The 23,076-nt window shown below is 43.0% G+C and overlaps 1 protein-coding gene across 4 annotated transcripts in view; it reads left to right on the plus strand.

Moving 5' to 3' along the window:
* The window catches only part of LOC147101758 (nuclear receptor subfamily 6 group A member 1), a 395,609-nt gene that overhangs the window by 338,814 nt on the left and 33,719 nt on the right, over positions 1–23,076 (plus strand). For 3 of the 4 annotated variants that reach the window (XM_085965661.1, XM_085965659.1, XM_085965662.1), the window contains 3 exons: positions 5,002–5,159; positions 17,138–17,365; positions 21,020–21,274. In XM_085965661.1, the coding sequence (XP_085821787.1) occupies positions 5,002–5,159; positions 17,138–17,365; positions 21,020–21,274 (641 nt within the window). The remainder of the gene's footprint in view (positions 1–5,001; positions 5,160–17,137; positions 17,366–21,019; positions 21,275–23,076) is intronic. The other variant, XM_085965660.1, reaches the window with a different exon arrangement.

Consider the following 23,076-nt stretch of genomic DNA (forward strand, 5'->3'; position numbering starts at 1 on the left):
TAACCAGGTGTCAATTACATTGATGTACATCTTTAGATAGTTTAGCAGTTCCTGTGTAAAGTGTTTATCCATGACATCAGTTTTATAACTTAAATAAACAGAAGCATAACTAATTCTCATCAGATTTAATTAGTGGAATCTGTAGGTGTTTTGAGCGGCTTGGCCCAATGTAACTTAATGAAAAAGATTTTTTACACCGGCAGTAGTGCAAGGACAGCTCTGGTTGGTTATCACTGGCAATCAATTGACAAAACTATTTAATTTCTGTAAATTGTATTTTAGGAAGATCTTTTGCCATAGGTAATAAAATTGTGCATGATTTACTACTGTCCATTAGACAAAAGGCTAATTAGAAAATTGGTTAATTAATCAGGTCACACCAGCTTGCATCGTTCATGTATTTAAAAAAAAATGTAATGTTAAAGGAGCATTCAGCCTTGACCTTGTCCAAAGTCACAAAAGTACAGGTTAAATTTAGAAGATATATCTATTCTTGCATGTTTTAGATTCTGAAATCCCCTACTAAGTTATCAAAAATTGTATGTGCAATGATACTACGCTACTTTGTCAATGTGTGGCCTCTGTATTAACATGTGCCTCCACTTCCTTAGAATTTGGGAGTTTTGTTTAATATCTGGCCAGATGCAAACAGGTGAGTGAGTTTTTTTGGTTCTGTTCTTTTACTACAGATTTTTAAACCAGTTTGTATTATTCCTTACAAATACACAGCGCTGTAAGGCTATTTTTTGTGTTGGCCATCTGTTCAGGTATATGTTGGGTTAATACACGCACAACAATTGTTGTTGCGTTGAACCCACTTAAATTTTCAGTTTCAGCTGGATTAACATATTGGGGGTGAGCTCCAGACATGACTTGCACCTCTGATTGGTAGCTTGAGAATCGAGTGCGGCTACAGACTGTAAAAGCCTGCAGCAACCTAAATGGACATTGCTGTACTAATGGCCAATGAGAATTTAAGTGTGATTGGGAGCCAGCAGTCATGGAAGCAGCGGTGCACCACATTATTCAAATGGGACTGTAGAAATCTTATTAGATCAGGTGAGCCAGGGAAGGGAGCTGCTATTTCCATCACTCGGTTACTGCTGGCCAGAAAAGTGGATGAGGGTGTCTGACAAGAGGCATCAATGGAAATGGCATGATGTAATGGACCTGGCTGCAGTGCTATAAAACTTTAATGACCTTAATAAGTTATGTTAATTTAGGAGTCCCCCACTGCATTAATTGTATGTATGAAAAATGTGTACCATAAATAGTTCCCTCCCACCACAGTCTTGTAGTACTTTGATAGCTTCCCATGATTGTCCATTATGTACCAGAGTGTACTTTGTAGCACTTCTGCTCCTGGCAGATCCTTCCATCTGCTGTATGGTGATGCATATCCTGTCTTCAGGACCGCTGTGGGCAGCACTCTGATACATGGGTATCCATATATCCTACCAATATCAGTCAGCCCCTTCTACTGTTATTGTAGGAGAAGACTACACATAAGAAGATGACAAGTCACATAGCAGGATATCCACCAAACTCTGTTCTGTTACTGCCTTGGGGATCTGACACAGCAGAACCAGAGCAGACAACTTATGGAAATTGGATGGTGAAATTGGATGCCTCATGGTTTGTTCCAAACTTATCCTTTTTCCCTGCCTCCTATTCATGCACACCCTCACTATAACCAAAGCATACAATGAAGACCAATTCCATATCACCCATTCAGAGGAATAAAGCATCAAATCAGGTTGTCACTAAGATGTTGTTGTACACTTCTTCCACTTTCCATAGGTGTGCCAAATGAAGTTGTGTTGGTGGCCAGTAACCAGGGAGAAAGATTGCACCTCACAGAACTTTGCATCCATCAATCTAACCCTGCAAGGCAGCAGCACAGCGATATCCATTTGGGAAATCTTGATAGTTTGGTAGTCAGATTGAGAAGAGTGCACTAAGTAATACACAGAGCACCAGTGAGTAAGAACAGGTGGCGGTGACCTTGAAGGAGCAGGAACCTCTTGACAACTCATGTCCATCCTCCTCTAATGAGGACAGTGACCTGAACCTCAGGGGACCTGCTTTTAAAGGAAGGATGCTTTCCAAGAATCAAAAACGAATGGAGTTATTGGAAAGTGAGCCTAATACCTTTCAGCAAACAGAAGCTACTGTGGTGGAGTTCACAACCTGCTTGTGTGTCGTGTTGATGCACAAAGTAGAAACTTGAGCTCACCAAAGAGTGAATGGCAACTCCAGGGATGCCAGCAGCAGAGCACCAAGTGAGAGAGATGCTAAAACCAGTCTTTGTACCTCATGAATACTCAAATTGCTGCTATACAGGCCTTGGGTTCCACTATCTCCTGCTCCTTGGACAGTCTTGGAGATCATATAGAGAGACAGTGATGATGCTTGTCTAATTTCATTGCTGTCATGAGATCTGCTGTCATGCAGATCAGTGAGCATGTTGAGATGATACTGCTCTAGTAGCAATGCAAGGGCAGAATGCCCATGGATGATGATGATGATGTTGTCTCATAGGATGACAACATGTATCATCATTGTTTTCTGTGTGCTCCATAATTCCACAATAATCTGCACCTTTCGGCAATACCCTTTCAATGACTACCCTGGTGTGAGAAAGGGTCAGGCTGCCCTGCAGCTGCAGAAGTTGTGCAGCCTGCAGCTGAACCATCTCTGTCCCCTGCTCACAGAGGCCACCTCAGTCTAAAGGTCATCTCTCAGACACACTGTAGCCAGGGCGCCTCATACTTCAGGCACTGGATATTTTATTATTGGATGATAGAAATGGTGTGCTTGACGGTTCTGTAAGAGTTGGAAGAAATGCAGGTGAAGGCATATTTGTTGAGAGTGTGGTGAAGAGTTGGGGACAACAGCTCATGCAGAGGATAATTATGACGAAGTCTCCTGCTGAATGGCTCTTGTAAATGGCAAAGAATGTTCACCAGCAGCTTCCTCATTGTCCAGAAGACTTGGTGCCTACCACTTTACATGTCCCATGTTCATTCCTCATTGTACTGCAAATTCTGGAACATGCAGCAAACAATAATGCATGACACTTTGGCTGGGCTATACCACAGGATGCCCCTGATCTGTCTAGGCACTGGAATCTTTGTATGGTGTGCTTAATGATGACTCCCTTCAATTCATGTGTCTCATTAAGACCAAACTCAGCAGGTTATGTATCTGCCACAGAGTGGTCATGAGGCAGGACTGCAACAGGTATCCTTGGTCCCCAGGAGCAAACCATGCTTTTCTTTCCACATCGAATAAAGGAGGCAGTAAGGATTCTCTTAAAATAATAGCATCATGACTGCTACCTGACTTTTTCTGTGCAGATGGCCACATATGAGTTGTACATTGATGGAGTGGTAGCCCTTTTGGTTCAAGAATGCACTGCTACTGTACATGTGAGCACATAGGTCTATATGGGTGCACTCAGTGACATTGTGGACTTTGTGAATTCTTGCCATTTTGAAACAAAATGGAGCCCTCTCCTGCTGCTACTGGTTGTCCATGGGGAAAGAGATGAAGTTGCTTGCTCTGTCAAATAACATATCAGTCACCTGTTTAATATATCAGTAGACTGTAGATTGACTGATGTTGCTAATGTCCCCTGTGGCAGCCTGGAAGGAGCCTGAGGTGAAAAAGTTCAGGATTGTAGTGATCTTGATGGACAGTTGCCTGTCCTGGAGCTGGGCTGCAGGTCAGGTTCCAATATGCAACACAACTCTGCCACTGCCTGCTTGGTGACTCAAACCTTTTGCATGCATTGTTCCTTCGACAAGTCCAGGGTAAGTCCTTTGTTGTCTATACATGCGGATAATGGCAAGTAGTAACAGTCCTCGTGATGCAGTATAGCTAGCCATGCCTTTATGCATTGTTCGTCTTCCTCTTCATCTAGGTAATACAAATTCCTGAGAAACTTACTGTCCCAAGGAATAAGTTGCTTTCCAAAACCGATGCTCCAGAAACTCTCAAACAACTCCACTTCACCCACAGAGTTGAATACCAAAAGACAAACGGGTGCCCTTTTAAATTCCTAACTAATGAAATGTGCAGCTTAGCAACCCTGGACTCCCAATTAATATTGGCAAAATTATAAACATATTATGGCATAAAAGCAGGAAAGTGGTATGGATGTCTAAATAATGTCTTCTGCCACATTAGAACACTGTGAAGCTCCCATCTATTTCTGGTGGAAGCTTTCAGCAGCAGATGAAACCTGAACTGTAAATAAGCGTCAGATACAAAATGGGCATAGATCCGGCGGAACAGATTTCCATCCATTGCTATACTCCATTGTATCCGACGTGCACCTACTTATGGAGCATAACGGAGACACAAATTGGCCCCTATATTTTTATAAATGAAATGATTTGGTCACTTTGTGAGGAGTAACACTGTAAACAAATGTGCAATATTTCCTATAGTTGGTATATCTAGTAGAATCTTGGTCATGTTCACTTTGAAAGCATTTACAGTTTCACTAGAAATGTTGACCAGAGCATTTGTTTATGATTTCACTGCATTTAACATCCCCATTTATTAGGTAGCGTTTAATTTCTGTTTATTCAAAAAATACCCAGAAATAAATATATCACTAAAATCTTAATACTGCCGTTGTAGGAGTTGGGAAGAAATGGTCCTTGACCCACTTTTCTGCAATATGATTTAAAACAACTGCACCTTTTTATAGCTAATGTATGTAATTGTTTCTATTTGAGTGTAATTAATTATGAAGCAATTTGGGATGCTTGCAAGAGACGTGATGGGACTATAATGCAACACCCTCTCCCCAACGCCCCTCTCTCTTTCCTTCTCCCACCCATCTATCTACCGATCTTTCTCTTTTCACTATTATCAACATAATTCTTTTTTCAATGCAGAGGTTCATTTTCTGTTCAAATTGGACAATGTTCATTCTTATTGTTAATAAATATTGCAGTTAGTCAAAGAATATTTTACGATGTATTTCAGATATCTGAAGAAGAGATTGAAAGAATTATGTCTGGACAAGAATTTGAGGAGGAGGCTAATAATTCATGGAGCAACAATGGAGACAGTGATCATAGCTCCCCTGGCAATGGCATCTCCGAGGGCAACCAACCATCACCTGTTTCTACTCCTTCCTCGAGGTGGGAGCTTTTGAGATGAACATGGAAGTAAAATCATGAGTTAAATGTTTAGGATTTTTTAATTCCATATTTTCCAGCAACTCACTTTTAATTGTTTAATCCAGTGTTATGGCAGTATTATTCTAAGAACCATTAAGCATTAGTGCAACATTATTGACTTGGCAGAAAAATCAAAAGGTGCTGAACAAATTAATAAAATTCATATTACTCATCATAGATGGTTTAGCATTGCTTTTGGAGATAAACACTTTGGGGGAGAAATTCGGTACCTTAGCGCCTCTGGGAGGCGCTACTGGCTTTGCGACCGAGCGCGGTGACAGTACTGACGCCCGTGAAATTAATGTGGAGGTTTGCGGCGGCGGTAACCACTAGCACCACAATCTCCTGCGCCCGGAGATCGTGACATCATTGCCGTGCGCATCGCCCCGGACCCAAACTTCGGTTCCGCCCCCTGCAGCATTGCCGGGCGACAACACCGACCGCTGCAGGAGGCGTTGTTCGGGAGGCCGGGAGTTTCAGAGGTGCAAATAAAAGGGGATGTTGGCGCGGGTGTAATGATCAATAACATGTCATTCTATAGTGGACACTAGGTGGAGCCGTAGAGCTGTATATAGCTGTATGTATAAGACTACACTACCCAGCTGTATATATATTAAGACTACATTACCCATGAGGCACTAGGCTACCCAGAAGGCAACAATCAAGATGGAAGCCTCTACAGATACTGTACCTAGTCCACATGTGCTCAATAAAGTAACTAGCAAAAGCTAGCTGTGTTCATAATAAGAATGTCTATTTATTAATGAACATAAGATGGTACCAGGATGGTGAAGATCTGCTGAAAATTGTGAAAAGCGACATGGAGAATTTGAAGCCACCAGAGCGTTTGAAACTCACAGGAAACATCGACTACAATTGGCAGACTCTTAAACAACAATTCGAACTCTACATTGCAGCCATCGGATTCGGTACGAAGCCAGACGCAAGGAAGATAGCGTTGCTGCTTACGGTTGCAGGCCCACAGGCGATAGAGGTATTTAATACATTTGTATTTAATCCAGAGGAGAACAGAGAAAAATTAGAAGATGTGCTAAAAAAATTTGATGCACATTGCTCTCCCAAAAAGAATGAGACGTATGAAAGATACATCTTCCGTTCTCGGACACAGCAACAAAATGAGACTTTTGATAGCTTTATAACTGATCTGAAACTGAAAGCACAGACATGTAATTTCTCTGAGCTCAAAGCATCCATGATTCGTGACCAGATTGTGTTTGGTATTCATGATAAAAAAGTCAGGGAACGTGTGTTGAGAGAAACCGAACTAAATTTGGAAAATGCAGTGAAAATATGCCAAGCCAGCGAGCTAGCTCGAAAGCACGCGAAGACTTTCAGTGAAATCAATAATGATGCGATTGTAATGAGTGATAATGCTGCTGTCGGTGCTGTGTCCTATAAGGGGAAGAAACATGGGCAGAACAGAAATGAAAAGCAATCGGAGGATGAAATTTTTAATTGTAAACGCTGTGGTTACCAACACCAGTTAAGACAATGCCCAGCATTTGGCAAAATGTGCACAAAGTGTAATGGAAAGAATCACTTTGCCAAACAATGATTTTCAAAAGTAAAAACTAAGAAAGGGCAACGAGTTAATGTAATTGAGGACACTGATTTAAGTGAGACATTTTTTGTAGGAATGGTGTCATGTGACAATATCAGAAAGGATACAGAAAATGTGCAGCCCTCAGAAATGGACAATGCTGAACATAAAGTTAATGCAGTAAAAGAGGACAAATGGATGATCCCACTGCAGATAAATGGAGCATTAGTTACATTGAAACTGGACACTGGGGCAAAAGCAAACTTAATCAGTATGAGTGACATAAAAAATATGAAAGAAAAGCCAAAAATACAGAAAAAGTCCGTACTACTGAAGGACTATAATGGACAGAAAATAGATAGCTTAGGTGTATGCAGACTTAAAGTGACAGTCAAAGACACAGTGCATCATGTCATGTTTTCTGTTGTGGCTGAAAGACTTGATTCACTATTAGGTGACAAAGCTTGTGAAGACTTAGAACTGGTCAAGAGAGTCTACCGTATAAACTGTGCCATAAGCAGACCAGATGACTCGGTGGATTCTGTAGTGAGTAATTTCCAGGATGTGTTCAAAGGATTTGGAGTTCTACCATTCACATACAAGATCCAGCTAAAGGAGGATGCTCAGCCAGTGGTACATGCTCCACGAAGAGTTCCAGCACCCCTGCGTGACCAGCTCAAGAATGAACTGGACAGAATGACCACGCTAGGAGTCATCAGGAAAGTCGAAGAGCCAACAGACTGGGTTAACTCCATGGTATGTGTAAAGAAAAAGAACAATGATCTAAGAATATGCATGGATCCAAAGGACTTAAATGCAAACATAAAACGTGAACACGACCAGATTCCCAAGCGAGAAGAAATCACCAGTGAAATGTCAGGTGCCAGATACTTTACAAAGCTCGATGCCTCACAAGGATTTTGGCAACTAAAACTGGATGAAGAGAGCACCAAATACTGTACCTTCAACACACCATTTGGCAGGTATTGTTTCCTCAGAATGCCTTTCGGGATAATATCTGCATCTGAAATCTTTCATAGAGCGATGGAACACATAATTGAAGGTCTGGAAGGAGTTCGGGTCTATGTTGATGACATCATCATCTGGGGCTCCACACTGAAAGAACACAATGAGAGACTGACTAAAGTGCTACAGAGCATACGCCGGAATGGACTGAAGCTCAACAAAGCCAGTGTCAGTTTGACGTCCAGGAAGTCACTTTCCTAGGAGATAAGATATGGAAAAAGTGAACGCCATACTCAAAATGCCCCGACCCACTGACAAAAAAGGAGTGCTACGCATCATGGGGATGATAAACTTCACTGGAAAGTTCATTCCTAACTTGTCAGCCAAGACAGCCTGTCTGCGAGACCTGCTACATAAAACAAATGAGTTTGCATGGACAGAAAGACATGAACAAGAGTGGATAAACCTCAAAACAGTGCTGACAACCACACCTGTACTCACCTTCTTTGACCCAACAAAAAGAATCAAAGTGTCAACGGATGCATCAAAAGATGGCCTAGGTGCGGTCTTGCTACAAGCAGAGGGTGAAGATTGGAAGCCTGTTGCCTATGCCTCCAGGTCTATGACTGATACTGAGTGTCGATACGCCCAGATTGAAAAGGAATGTCTAGGCTTGGTAGTTGGACTAGAAAAGTTTCATGGCTACATATATGGACTTCCCACCTTCACAGTTGAGACAGACCACAGCCCTCTGGTTGCCATCATAAAAAAGAACCTGAATGAGATTTCTCCAAGGATTCAACGACTCATGATGAAGCTGCAAAGATATGACTTTGAACTGATCTACACACCAGGCAAATACATAGTGTTAGCAGATGCACTATCCCGAGCACCCACAATGAGTCATGTGAGCTCTACTGAAGGAGACGTGGATGTTCATGTGAGTATGGTCACTGCTGCGCTGCCCGTGTCAGACACAAAATCAAAGCAAATAGCAGAAGAAACAGTAAAAGATACAGTATTACAAACAGTAATAGAGAACATTCATCATGGTTGGCCAAAAGGTTCCTGTCCAAAATATTTTCACACAAGGTCAGAATTGAGTGTCGCAAGTGGACTATTACTAAAACAGAACAGAATAGTCATTCCACAGGCTCTACGTCAAGACATGCTCAAAAGGATTCATGAGGGACACCTCGGAATTGAAAAATGCAAAAGGAGGGCAAGAGACACTGTTTATTGGCCTGGCATAAATAAGGACATTGAGAACATGATAGGCAAATGTGAGACATGTCAGAAACACCAAAACAAACAAGCAAAGGAACCAATGATAGTAGCTGACATACCAACACCACCATGGAACAGGAAAGCTACAGTTCTTGAAGTAGGACCAAGGTCATACACTGTTAGAACTGAGGAAGGACAGATTCTCAGGAGGAACCGCCGTTCCCTCCTAAAAACACAAGAGACTATTCAAGACCAGATTGATGACAAAGCCGCAACTGCATCTTGTCATTCACCGCCAGAACAATCTCATGAAGACACATCAGACTTACCCGTGTTGAGAAGATCCACACGTGAAGTAAAAATGCCTGATAGACTTAATCTTTGAGTACAATGTAAAGCTTTGAAAATGTGTTGACTGTTTTGAAAATGTTTATGTTTATAGAGCACTAACAAAAGTGTTACTGATATTATCTTTGTTGTTTTCTTGAAAGTTGATTGATTTTGTTAAACCTCAAAGGGGGATGTAATGATCAATAACATGTCATTCTATAATGGACACTAGGTGGAGCCGTAGAGCTGTATATAGCTGTATGTATAAGACTACACTACCCAGCTGTATATATATTAGGACTACATTACCCATGAGGCACCAGGCTACCCAGAAGGCAACAGTCAAGATGGAAGCCTCTACAGATACTGTACCTAGTCCACATGTGCTCAATAAAGGAACTAGCAAAAGCTAGCTGTGTTCATAATAAGAATGTCTTTATTAATGAACATAAGAGCGGGTAGGAGAAAAATTTTAACAAAGCTTCAAGTGATTTTTTTTGTTTGCTCCTGGGCCACAATCGATCAGCCCAGCACTCTGCTGGAGTGCATGAGGCTGATCAGGCCGGATCGCGGCTGTCATCTGGGACCAGCTAACTGGTCACAATACAGAGTCCTTTAAGGGAGGGAAGGCGCCTCGGATCGTGGCAGCGCTGCACGGGACATTGTGCAGCGCTGCCACTACCACCCCGCCGGAATCCTTTAGCACTCCAGGAAGGAACTGGAATGCTTGATTTAGCGCTCCACTTCCTTCCTGGAGCGCAAATACCGAATTTTGAAAAAGCTGAGAATCATTAGCACCTGGCACTAAGTTTCCCAACTTTCAGAAGTTAGCGCCCCAAACGGGGCAATACTGAATTTCTCTCTCTCTCTCATTTGTACTGTTTGCATCATCTCACTTTTGAATATCAATCTTTGACTTTTGTTTCTGTTGAAGTAAAACAGTATGCAACAAGAAATAAAAACAGTAAATGCTGGAAATACTCAGCAGATTGGTCAATATCTGTAAATGACAGGTTATGATGTTTTGTGGGTGTACCCTCTCAGAACTGTATGTACTAAGAACTAGCATCTAACACTATGGCCTAGAAATTCGTTAACACTAATCACAAGTTTTAGGCGCAAAAAGTTTCTTTAAGCAACTACCTGAATGTGGAGCCATCAGGAGCAGAATGCTCCTCTCAGCAGTTCCAAAGACCTTTGGCGGCTTCTGATCGCTCCATCCTGATTGCCTACCTCACCTCCAGGACCTGCCTAAGGGCCGCTGCCGGTGGATTATTATCTTGGAAAATTCTGATTTTGCAAGATAAAAAATGCTACCTGTCTTGAGTGACTATGCAATGAGTTCACGCAGTATACTGCACATTATGGATAATAAAACTACAGAAAAATATTCACCTGGATAGGGGCAGGCCATTGTATGGCTTGACATGCTTGTGAATCGCAATCATCCTAAAAGTTGCACCAAAGTTGGTGTATGTTTGACTCGACTAATAAAACAGATTTTTAAATTGTGCCTGTTTTTTTAATTTCAGTTTAAGCAGCAGCTTGTTCTAGCAAAACATGTTTAATGTTTGTAAAATTACCTTTTTTATAGTTCCTCTTATTGTACTTCTGCTCAGCAGTCATGAGCCTATTTTGCGTGTGTATCTGTCAAAGTCCCAGGTGCAGCCAACGTCCGGTGGGCTGTTGCTGTTGTAGGCAGGTAGTTACAAAACTTGCTCAGTCTGCCCATATTTTATAATAACACACCTGGTGAAGTAGTGCGAGTGCAATGCTACTTTAATTCTAAATGTTTTAAAATATATATATTTATATATATATAAAACACATGATGAATTTATATAGCATCTTTAATATAGAAGAACATCATAGAGGCATAATTAAAAAATTATATAGTATTTCTAGTTGACAGGTGATTAATTACATTATCTCCCTACTCCTACCCCTCCTCTCAACTCAGACTCTCCCTAACACTCTAGCTTCTTCCCCAGTGTTCTTCCCAGCTCTCATCAAATACATCTATATGAAGCCACTATGTTCTCACTCAACCTCCTTCCAACCCAACTCCGAAACTCCAAGAAGCTTTCCTCCTTGAACCTAGGCTTACTGAATTTGTCAGCTCTCTATCCAATATTATTGTCCCCAAACTTTCTAAATTGCCATTTTCACTACCCTTCTTAAAAAATCCACCCTTGACCCCTCTATTTTCTCAAGCTATTTACCTTCATCCACAACTTTCTTGAATATGCCATGGGCACCTAACTATCTGCTCACCTATCTCGCCATTCCCTATTCACGCCCTCCAATTTGGTTTCTAACTCACCCACAGCACCCAGACTGTTCTGGTCAAAATCAAAACTGTTGTGTATGTACCTTTTAAGATAGAACTGCTTTTATACTGTAGTACCGGCAGTGACCACACCTGTATATAAAGCCGTAGCAGGCTTCTGTACTTTCAATTCCAGCATACCCTCTGTTCAGTAAACACCTGTTATTATCGTTCTCCTGCAGTCCGTGTGTTATTGATACGCGGACACTACACTGGCGACGAGCAGGTTCGAGCTCACCTGCAGTACTGCATCACCTCACGGGGATCCATCCCTGAAAAGAAGCTGCTTGGAGGTCGAAGTCAGAGCAACGGGCGTCGACCGCGGGCAACCGCCCAGTGATCCATCGGAGTTCAGAGAATCGCAGGGGAGGCTGTGGAGAGCTGGGCTTGGCTCCCCAGTCAAGGTGTTCCAGCAAATCGTGCTGGTAGCAGGTAGTGCGCTGACCCTTCTGGACTGCGGCGGGCTTGAGCTCGATCGAGCGGCTCTGCAGAGGGGCCGTGCAGCGTCGTCTGGAAGGAAAAGAGAGAGAGAGAGAGAGGGTGGAGCGCACAGGGCGCGGTCGGTGCTCAAGAGCCAGGCAGCGTTAGAGGAAATAAAACGAGGGGAAGGAAAAGAGAGACGCGCCGAAGCCGCGGGGCACCGCCATTACTCTTTAGAACGCTAGGAGCAGCATTGGCAGCAAGGGGAAGAAGAAAAAGCGCGGGAGGTGCCATTTTATTCCATTGGGGAAGAAGGAAAAGCGCGGGAGGCGCCATTTTAATCCATTGGGGAAGAAGGAAAAGCGCGGGTGGCGCCATTTTAAACCACCCAAGATGCCGAAGAGTGGCAGTGTCACTGCTTTCGACAACGAAACAGAAGACTGGACCACGTATGTGGAAAGAATTGAAGTGTACTGCAAGGCAAATGAGGTGGCCGATGGAAAGAAGGCGTCGGTATTATTAAATTTGATGGGTGCGAGAACGTACGGCCTATTGCGGAATTTAATTACCCCAACTAAACCAATGGAGAAAAGCTTTGAAGAGATTGTCAATATCTTACAGGAACATCTAAACCCTACACCGCTGCTGATAGCAGAAAGATTCAAGTTCCATAAAAGAAACCAGCACAAAGATGAGAGCAATGCTGACTATCTTACAGAACTACGCAAGTTATCGAAGCACTGCCAGTTCGGAGCAGGACTGGCAGATACCTTAAGGGATAAGTTTGTCTGCGGGCTCCAGAGTGAAGGAACCCAGAAACGACTACTTTCGGAAAAGGACCTGACGCTAGAACAGGCTTTCAGCGTGGCAGTATCCTACGAAGCAGCAGCACGGCGAGCTGCGGAAATACAACAGAAACCACAAGAATATAGCGCTAATGAAATGGCATATGGAGCAGAAAAGTGCTATCGCTGCGGCAGAACAACCCATGATCAGAAGGACTACTGGTTTAAGGACACAGTATGCAGGCAATGTGGGAAAGTGGGACACATAGCAAGAGTCTGCAGGTCGGGAAAGAAAACCAACACTAAAACTAAGGAAAAGTACAAGAAAGTAAACAAAATGACAGACAGTAGTTCAGAAGATCAGGAGAGTGATAATGACTCCGGGAGCAGGAGACTAAGTTGTCTAAAGTTACACAACTTGATCGCAAAGGAGGATCACCGAACCATTTGGGTCACCCTCATGATAGCAGGGTCCCAAGTAAAGATGGAATTGGACACAGGATCAGCCCTAACTGTCATGAATCGACGAGACTATGAGCGGCTATTCTCACACATACCCTTGAAGGACACGTCCATTGTATTGAAGACATACACGGGACAAAAAGTCTACCCCAGAGAAAATATAAGGGTGCCCGTTAAATACAACGGCAAGGAAACACAGGAACTGTATCTATATATACTACAAGATGGAGGACCACCATTATTGGGACGTGAATGGATCCGAAAAATACAATTGGATTGGCATTCCATTCAGGCGCTGACTGTGGCTGACAAAAAGGATGACGACGTCACACCTGGACGACTGTCAAAAATTCTAACTGACGCGAAAGAGGTGTTCCAACAAGGACTTGGGACTCTAAAAGGAGTAATGGCAACGATAAAGATTGAAGATAACGCAAACCCAAAATTTTTTAAGGCCAGACCGGTACCGTACGCGATCCGCCCAGCCATTGAAGCAGAGCTGGAGAGTCTGGAGCTTTTGGGTGTGCTGTCCAAGGTGGACTGGAGCGAGTGGGCCACACCCATCGTTCCTGTAATGAAGAAATCATTGAGCAGCACGCCTGGGGAGCCGAAGAAGGTGGCACGGTGGCATAGTGGTTAGCACTGTTGCCTCACTGCGCCAGGGACCCGGGTTCAAATCCGGCCTCGGGCGACTGTCTGTGTGGAGTTTGCACATTCTCCCTGTGTCTGCGTGGGTTTCCTCCGGGTGCTCCGGTTTCCTCCCACAGTCCAAAGATGTGCGGGTTAGGTTGATTTGGCTATGATAAATTGACCCTTAGTGTTAGGGGATTAAATACGTGGGGTTACGGGGATAGGGTGGGATATGTGTCGGTGCAGGCTCGATGGGCCGAAATGGCCTCTATCTGCACTGTGGGGATTCTGTGATTCTGTGAAGGTTCGCATCTGTGGGGACTTTAAGGTAACTGTGAACCCAGTCCTGCACACAGTACAATATCCACTTCCACGGATAGAAGATATTTTCGCCTCACTATCTGGAGGGAAACGCTTTACGAAGATTGATCTGGCCCAAGCGTATCTACAAATGGAGGTGGAAGAAGCATCTAGAAAATACCTCACGATAAACACTCACAAAGGTCTTTACCAGTACAACCGACTAGTATTCGGGGTAGCATCAGCCCCGGCTATTTGGCAGAGGGCGATGGAACAAGTCCTGCAAGGGATCCCGGGGACCCAGTGTTATTTGGACGACATCCTGGTTGCGGGCGAAAATGACCGTGAATACCTTGCCAACCTGGAGCAGGTGCTCACTAGATTACAAGAATATGGGCTACGAGCCAACCGCCCCAAATGCGAGTTTTTCAGGAGACAAATCTCGTATTGTGGCCACATGATTGATGAGGAGGGGATACATAAGTCCCCAGACAAGATTGAGGCAGTAGTCAAGGCTCCAGCACCGGAAAATGTGTCGCAACTGAGGTCGTTCCTCGGGTTGGTGAACTACTACCATAAGTTCTTGCCGAATTTATCTACAATTCTGCAGCCACTGAACGCCCTGCTGCAAACTGGAGTAACGTGGAAATGGAGTGATGAGTGTAAGCGTGCCTTTCAGAAATGTAAATGCCTGATCACTTCAAAAGAAGTATTGGCCCACTACAATCCAACACTACCGATTCGGTTGGCATGTGATGCGTCTCCCTACGGCATTGGAGCGGTGCTGTCACACAAATTCCTTGACGGTTCAGAGAGGCCAATAGCCTTTGCGTCGCGCTCGTTAACCTCAGCCGAGCGTAACTACGCCCAGATTGACAGGGAGGCCCTCAGCCTGGTGTGGGGGGTGAAGAAGTTCAATCACTATTCGCATGGGCAGAAATTCACCCTACTGACTGATCATCAACCTCTGGTCTCCATTTTTAACCCAAAGAAGGGCGTTCCGGTGATGACGGCGCAACGGCTGCAAAGATGGTCACTTTTTCTAGGGGCACATCAATACGACATAGAGTACAAGGGTACGAAACAGCATGGAAACGCTGATGGGCTGTCACGCCTACCGTTGCCTACGGTGGAGGAAGCACCTGCAGTGGACCCTGTTGAGATATTCCATTCGACCATAGTCAAATGTCTACCTGTTACAAACTCAAGTATAGAGAAGGAAACCCGAAATGACCCGACACACACTCAGGTCTATGATTTGACGGTGAAGGGATGGCCAGCACATGGCGACTCACTTGCCAGCATTCTCGCCAAGGAGAGAACAGCCGTCAGTGTGCCGGGGGACCTTGATGTGTGGATCCCGAGTGGTAATTCCACTTAAGTTGAGAGATAGAGTGCTCAATGAGCTTCATGAGGGTCATCTGGGAGGGGTAAAAATGAAGAGCCTAGCCAGGGCGTTTGTGTGGTGGCTGGGAATCGATAAAGAAATCGAGGATATGACCAAGAGATGCACAGGATGCCAGAAGGTCCAAAACGCGCCACCACAGGCCCCGCTACACCCATGGGAGGGGCTCTCATCTCCATGGCAACGGGTACACATTGATTTTGCTGGTCCATTTATGGACTCAATGTTTTTAATCGCCGTGGATGCACATTCGAAATGGCCAGAGGTCATCAAAATGTCCTCCACCACCACGGAGAAAACTATTGCAGTCCTACGGACCATCTTCGCCAGGAATGGCTTGCCAGAACAGATTTGCTCCGACAATGGACCACAGTTTGTGTCCGAGGATTTCCGGAGGTTTTTGAGGAATAATGGGGTAAAACATTACGCATCTGCCCCATATCATCCAGCCACAAATGGATTGGCTGAGCGGTTTGTTCAGACCTTTAAAAAAGCAATAAAGGCGATGTATAACGACAACATACCACTACAACACAAGGTGGATAATTTCTTGTTTGCTTACTGGAATGCGACACATGCAGTCACCAGCCAAGCTCCAGCCATAATGTTCTTCAACCGAAGGTTAAGATGTCGCCTGGATTTGCTCAAACCAAACATAAGACGAGATGTTGAGGATAAGCAATTCCAGCACATCAATGAGAAGCCAACCAGGAGCTTCAAGATAGGGCAACCAGTCTTGGCCCGCGACTACCGAACAGAAAAATGGCAGCCAGGAACGATATGCACACGGCAGGGACCACTAATGTACACAGTGGGCGTTGGAGAGAGCATCGTGAGACGCCATGCTGACCAGATTCTAGAGTCACAGGAACAAGTCAAACCCATACCACGAGCATGCGCACCTGGTGATGAACCCGAAGTACAGATTGCGTCTACCTCAGAATCAGTGGTATTGGAAGCTGACGAACCAACCAATGACAGAGCCAGAATCGACTCCGCCGCAAGAACAGGATACTCGAGAAAGGCGCTATCCAGCCAGGATCAGGAAGCCTCCTCAAAGACTGAATTTATAAATGATTACTTCAGTTGATGTATATAGTACAGAGGAAATTGTAATTGTAATTAGTTATTATTTAATTGTTAAATGAATGTTATGTACTGTTTATCTAAAAGGGGAGGAATTGTTGTGTATGTACCTTTAAGATAGAACTGCTTTTATACTGTAGTACCGGCAGTGACCACACCTGTATATAAAGCCGTAGCAGGCTTCTGTACTTTCAGTTCCAGCATACCCTCTGTTCAGTAAACACCTGTTATTATCGTTCTCCTGCAGTCCGTGTGTTATTGATACGCGGACACTACAAAAACAATATGCCATGCTGCTGTAACCATGGCTCATAATTCTTCTGTCTGCCTTTGACACTGTTGAACATTCAATTAGAAAGTAAGCTTAATCTGTTTGGTTTCTCCCCTGTTTGGTTAGTATAAAGAGTATAACACAAACTTTGTGTCTTTCCTCTCTAGCAGATCAATGGAGCTGAATGGGTACACTGCACTCAGGGATCAGTTCATAGGGACACCAGTCTCTGCGCACTATCAGTACCTGCCGCACCTTTTTAGCTATGCTGCTCATTCAGGTCTGTTGCCACCACAGCCCCGCAGCCTGGACCCTCAGTCACATACTCTTGTAAGCCAGTTGGTTGGTGCTGAAGACCTTGAACCTCTTGGAACACCAATGCTGATTGAAGACGGGTGAGTACAGGTTAATGCAACATTGAGACAGTAAGACCATTATCTCTTCTCGGACTGCAATAGTGTTTCTTTATTAACAATTTTTATACTAATACTCAAATACAGTGAATAGAGAAATTCTGTCATGTTCTTTGATAACTTTACAAGTCAAATGCTATAGTCTGAACTATTACACTAGTCTTGACTTGTTAAAATAGTTAATCCTCGGGGGGTGGGTTTGCTCATTCTTCAACGGGCTACTGAATGGAAGACTAGTAGGGTACAGTACTTGCATTATTTTTATATTAAAAAAACAACAGCTTATTTCAGAATAAAATGGTATTTCATTCTAATAATTCATATTTCATCTTTGGAACGGTTAATCTCACGTACACAGATGTATGTATCCATTTGTCAGCCCACATTTCCTGTCTGTCACACAACAAATGTCCCATTCAAATTAGTTACTTTAATGTACAGAGAAACTTTCCAGCAACAGAAAATACTAGAGTCAAGATATTTGACCTCTGAGCTCACACTATGTACTTAACAAGTAATGATTCTAAAGGAATACAGTGTCATCTTAGCAGCAGATTATACATTCTGTACCACATTGCACCTGTCTTTATAAAACAGCATATCATCCAACTTACTGTGAGCAATGCCACAAACATTTTGCTAAATATTAAAATAAGAATGGTACATATGTATGCATTTCCTGTCCACCATCCTTCAGGAATCGCACTCTCGGTCACCCTTAGATGAGGCCCGGCCTAAAATTGCTCCGACCTCTTTGCTGCTGGAATGGACAGGCTGCCGGTGCCTGATGGTCGGATGCCCAAAAGTTAGAATCAACCGCACTTAGTTTACTAAACAATAATTAGACTTTGTAAGTTAAACTTAGCAGTAAAATAATGGCCTGGAATTTGCAGTGCCAATGACTGCGTTCGCTCAGTGTGCGCCATCGTAAGACTTCTGAAAGGCTCCTCAAGTTCCAGGTTTCCACATGCGCGAAAACCCGGAACATGAGGTCTGTCAAGGTACACCTTGATAGATCTACCAAACCGAAAATAAAATCACTTTTGCTTGCACAGAGTTGGGCTATTTCTTCTTCTTAGGCAGTCCCTCGGAGCCGAGGATGACTTGCTTCCACATTAAAAATGAGTTCTCAGGTGACTGATGAGTCCAATGCGAGACCTACAGTCTCTGTCACAGGTGGGGCAGACGGTGGTTGAAGGGGCGGGTGGGTGGGGTGCTTGGGTTGACGTGCGCTCCTTGCACTGCCTGCGCTTGGCTTCCACTTGCTCCCGGCGAAGAGGTGTTCGGCGCCTTCCCGGATGCTTCTCCTCCACTTTGTGCAGTCTTGGGCCAGGGATTCCCAGGTGTCGGTGGGGATGTTACACTTTTTCAAGGAGGCTTTGAGGGTGTCCTTGAAGCATTGGCTATTTGCCCAACTACTGTCCAGCAAATGCCCATGAGACTCTTGTGCTGGTAAAAACAGGTGTAGGACCTGCTTTCACCAGCATAAAGGTTAATATAAAGCTAAAATTAAAAAATGATGCACAAACACTTAAAATTACTTTATGCAAATTTTGACCCAGATTAAAATCTTTAAAACTATTTTTCAAAAAATTTAATTTTTAATTGTAGTTGATGTATTGAAGGAACTTTTAATTAAATTTGAAAATTAGAACATTTATTTTTATTAGAGTTGTCCAAATTCTTTAATTATTTGGGGATTCCATTGCTTGTCATTAGGGGATTCCATTCGGAAATGACAGCAGTGGAATCTTCCTAGCCAATATTTATCGTTCAATCCACATAACAAAAACAGATTGTCTGGTCATTATCACATTGCTATTTGTGGGACCTTGCTGTGCGCAAATTGGCTGCCGTGTTTCCCACATTACAACAGTGACTACACCCCAAAAGTACTTCATTGGCTGTAGAGCGCTTTGAGACGTCCGGTGGTTGTGAAAGGCGCTATATAAATGCAAGTCTTTCTTTCATTGGAGGACTTGGCCCATGTGATCCCAGGGACGCTTCCAAACCGCCTGCTTCCCTGGAATCCGTGGGCCTTTACACAGACGTATGCCTGCAGGCCCAGGACCCAAACTCTCCGTAGCTGTGTAGCCAGGACATAAGTTGGGTAATATTTTGCGGGTCGGAGGCGTACTCCGGAGGCACGCCTCCGACTGCAAATTCAGGGACAATATGTTGTGCACTGTGTGGTAGAATACTCCTGTCATTGTAAAGCAATGTATTCCCCAACTTACAGTGAGCACTGATACGAAAGATCGTGTCAATATTTATACTTTTAGAGATGGATAGTTGCTTATAAGTATTGCTCTATACTTGTCGTTGAGTATTTGTATTTTGAGTTTAGATGATTTCTATTAATAATTTCTAGAAAGTGCATAGGAGCAGCTATGGACCTTCAGCAAACTACTTGTTCTGCTAGATACCCCTCTACTTTCTGTTTCAGTAGGTGAAACGTGGGGTGGGATACATTTCAACTGTTCAGAGGTAACTGATATTGATTCCAGTCTTTTCTCCGAGTGCTCTGACTCTAGAGATGACTCACCTGGTTGATTCTGCACTACCCCCTGGGCTTGAAAGTCTTCCTTGTATCTTGGTGACCAGACTGGACACTGTACTCCAAGTATGTTCTGGCCAGAACACTGCAGTTTAAGCTCAATTTCCTATAATTTGTGTACTACTGTTTTGGCTAGATAGTTAAGAAGTGATTAAACTTCAGTAGCTCAATTCAATTGATGACAAATCCAAAGTAGGGAGCAAAGAACCTTGACAACAATTACTGACAATTCTATAGCACACATTACGCACAGAGGCTTTTCCAAATGCTTTACAGGGTGGTTGATGGCAATTAAGACACAGTAGGAGGGAGAAAGGGAAGGGGGCAAAGAGGGGCCAAAAGCCTGGTCAAAGTTAAGGAGGCTTTTGTAGGCTGAGAGGAAGGTGGCAAAGTGGAGATAATGAGAAAGGGAGTTCCAGAAGGTGAATGCATATTGACTGGAAGAAGTATCCATTTATGGTGAAATGGAGGGAGAGGGTAGAAAAATAGTAGGTTGGTGTCCGAGGAGAGAAATATGTGTGCATAAAAATAGAAGTGGAGAAGATTGTTGATGTAAAGAGGGCAAGGAGATGGAGGGATTTGAAGATGAGGATGAAAACCTTAAAGCTGATTCTCTGGGCAATATTAATACAAGTGTAGCTAACTCCTTTGAAAAGAATCCTACACAAATATCTTGTTATGAAAGTGTCAATTTTGGGGCTAATTACAAACATAACTAGTGAATTATTCTCAAGAACATTATAGTTCTTTTCAATCATTTGGCGAATAATAGATTTTAGCACTGTAAAGATTTTTTATGGTGACCTTTTTGGAGAAGTTTTATTTGTGGTTATGTACCTCTCAGAAGCTTATATAAATCAGGGAGAATCCGTGATGGTGCACATTGTAAATGGCCTCTTAGAAAGTACAGGCTTGATTTGCTAAATGTCCTTTTTTCTTATTTCATGCTTATGTTTGGCACTGCTGCAACCAACCTCTTCAGGATTTCGCAAGATATATTTATCCAAATTCAGTTTGAAATTCTGTGCTTTTCCTAAGATTGTTGTAATTTTGGGTCTCAATGTCTGTGTTTTTAACAGGTATAAGGTAACTCAGGCTGAGCTCTTTGCTTTACTTTGCCGGCTGGCAGATGAGTTACTTTTCAGGCAAATTGGCTGGATCAAAAAATTGCCATTCTTCTGTGAATTATCAATCAAAGACTACACCTGCCTGCTAAGCTCCACCTGGCAAGAGCTCATCCTCCTATCTTCCCTCACTGTCTATGACCGACAGATTTTTGGAGATCTTGCTGATGTCACTTCAAAGTATGCACCATCTGATGACGAACTCCAAAGGTGAGACAGATGGCATAGAATGTTTACATTATACCATTTGATAACTTATTTTAAGCTGCAGGTGCACATCAGTGGCATTATAATCAGAGCCAGGTCACAATTTATTATCTCAAGCACACTGAAGCTACTTTTTCTTCATCTGTTAATATTCTTGGTCTCACCATCTCATCTTGCAAATAGAATTCCAATGTTAAAACTGCATTGAAGAACATTGGTGTTCCTTTTTGAGCTAAAGATATATTTACTCCTCAACAGCTCTTCCCTCTCTCTAAAGCACAATTCTGTTGGAAGACTTGAGTACTGCTATCATATCTCTGGAGGCTCTGTTAGAATTTCTCTTTTCACTTTTAGACAAGATACCAGAAGAAGCTTGTTGTTCGTTAGACTATTTTACTCTAGTTTCTGAGCTCTTCCTCTCTCTCTTACAGTCTTTCTTGTTCCTCTTTGTTTTATTGTTAGTTATGGTCATTGCTCTTTGATACAGTACTTTATAAAGCTTATAATAGTCACCTAACCATTGCTTAATTTAGACCGTCTCCCCTCTTCTTCAGTGCTTGTTAGTATTCTGCACTATATGTCTTGGCCCTTCATCTAGATTGAACTAGATTGCCCATTTTTGAAAAAAATATACAGGAAACTCCCGATTTACCGGCACCCAAACAACCGAAAATCTCGGTTAACTGGCAAAATTCAGGAGTAGGTTCAGTTAAGTTTTTCTTCATATTAGTGGCCATTTCTTGATTCTTGGCTGTGTAATCGGGGGTTTCTGCACTTGTTGCTAAGCAACAGGGACGCTTGGTCTGTGGCCGGGGTTCTTGCAGCTGTTGCTAAGCAACAGGGAAGCCTGGATTTGTTGCTGTGTACGGAGCTCTCGTACCTTTTAACTATAACTCTCTGTAATCCGGACTTTTTGATAAACTGGCACCACGCCGGTCCCGTCGGTGCCGGATAAAAAAGAGTTTCCTGTATAGCCATTTGTCTATGACATTAGTTATTTTTTCTGTTAACTATAGTAAATGTAATACCAACTATTCCGGAGTACTTGCATTAGTGAGATGATAAATTTGTAACATCTTAAATTTTTGTCAAAAAATTGTATAGAATATTTTAGTGAAAGCATGTTGGTATACTTATTGATGCTAAATTCACTGCTAGAATTTTTTAATACAGCATATCACAGAATCACAGAAACCCCACAGTGCAGATAGAGGCCATTTCGGCCCATCGAGCCTGCACCGACACATATCCCACCCGATCCCTGTAACCTCTACATCAACACATATCCCACCCTATCCCCGTAACCCCACGTATTTAATCCCCCTAACACTAGGTCAATTTATCATAGCCAATCAACCTAACCCGCACATCTTTGGATGTATATATAGCATATATAGGATGATAATTTCTGTTCTTGCAGTTTATTGAAGTTTAGAAGTAAATCTACCAAATAGATCCTACTTAGTTTAAAGCAAGTATGTTGCACAATATTGTGGTATTTTGTAACATATACTTCAATTAGGCCACCCTTTGGCACCTGGTATCTACAGTGTTAAACCCTTTCATTCCTGATCAGTAAAACTGATTTTGAGCTCCAGTTTTTCCCTGACAGAGAGTTTCATTTTCTTTTTTAAAGGTGGCTCAAATTAGTTTTTTTTTGGTGGGCGAAAAGTCAAGGGGTGAAGGGAGGAACTCCCGGCTGATTTTAACTGACCGCCTGTCCCATTTCCACTGGGCGGGTAGGGTTAAAATCGCCCCTTACGTTTGATTGAAGAACTTGCTGCATAATGTTTAAAATTACCTGT

Source organism: Somniosus microcephalus, chromosome 23 (genome assembly GCF_052327205.1).
Source record: "Somniosus microcephalus isolate GS21.2 chromosome 23, FLI_Smic_1.0, whole genome shotgun sequence".
Lineage (NCBI taxonomy): Eukaryota > Metazoa > Chordata > Chondrichthyes > Squaliformes > Somniosidae > Somniosus > Somniosus microcephalus.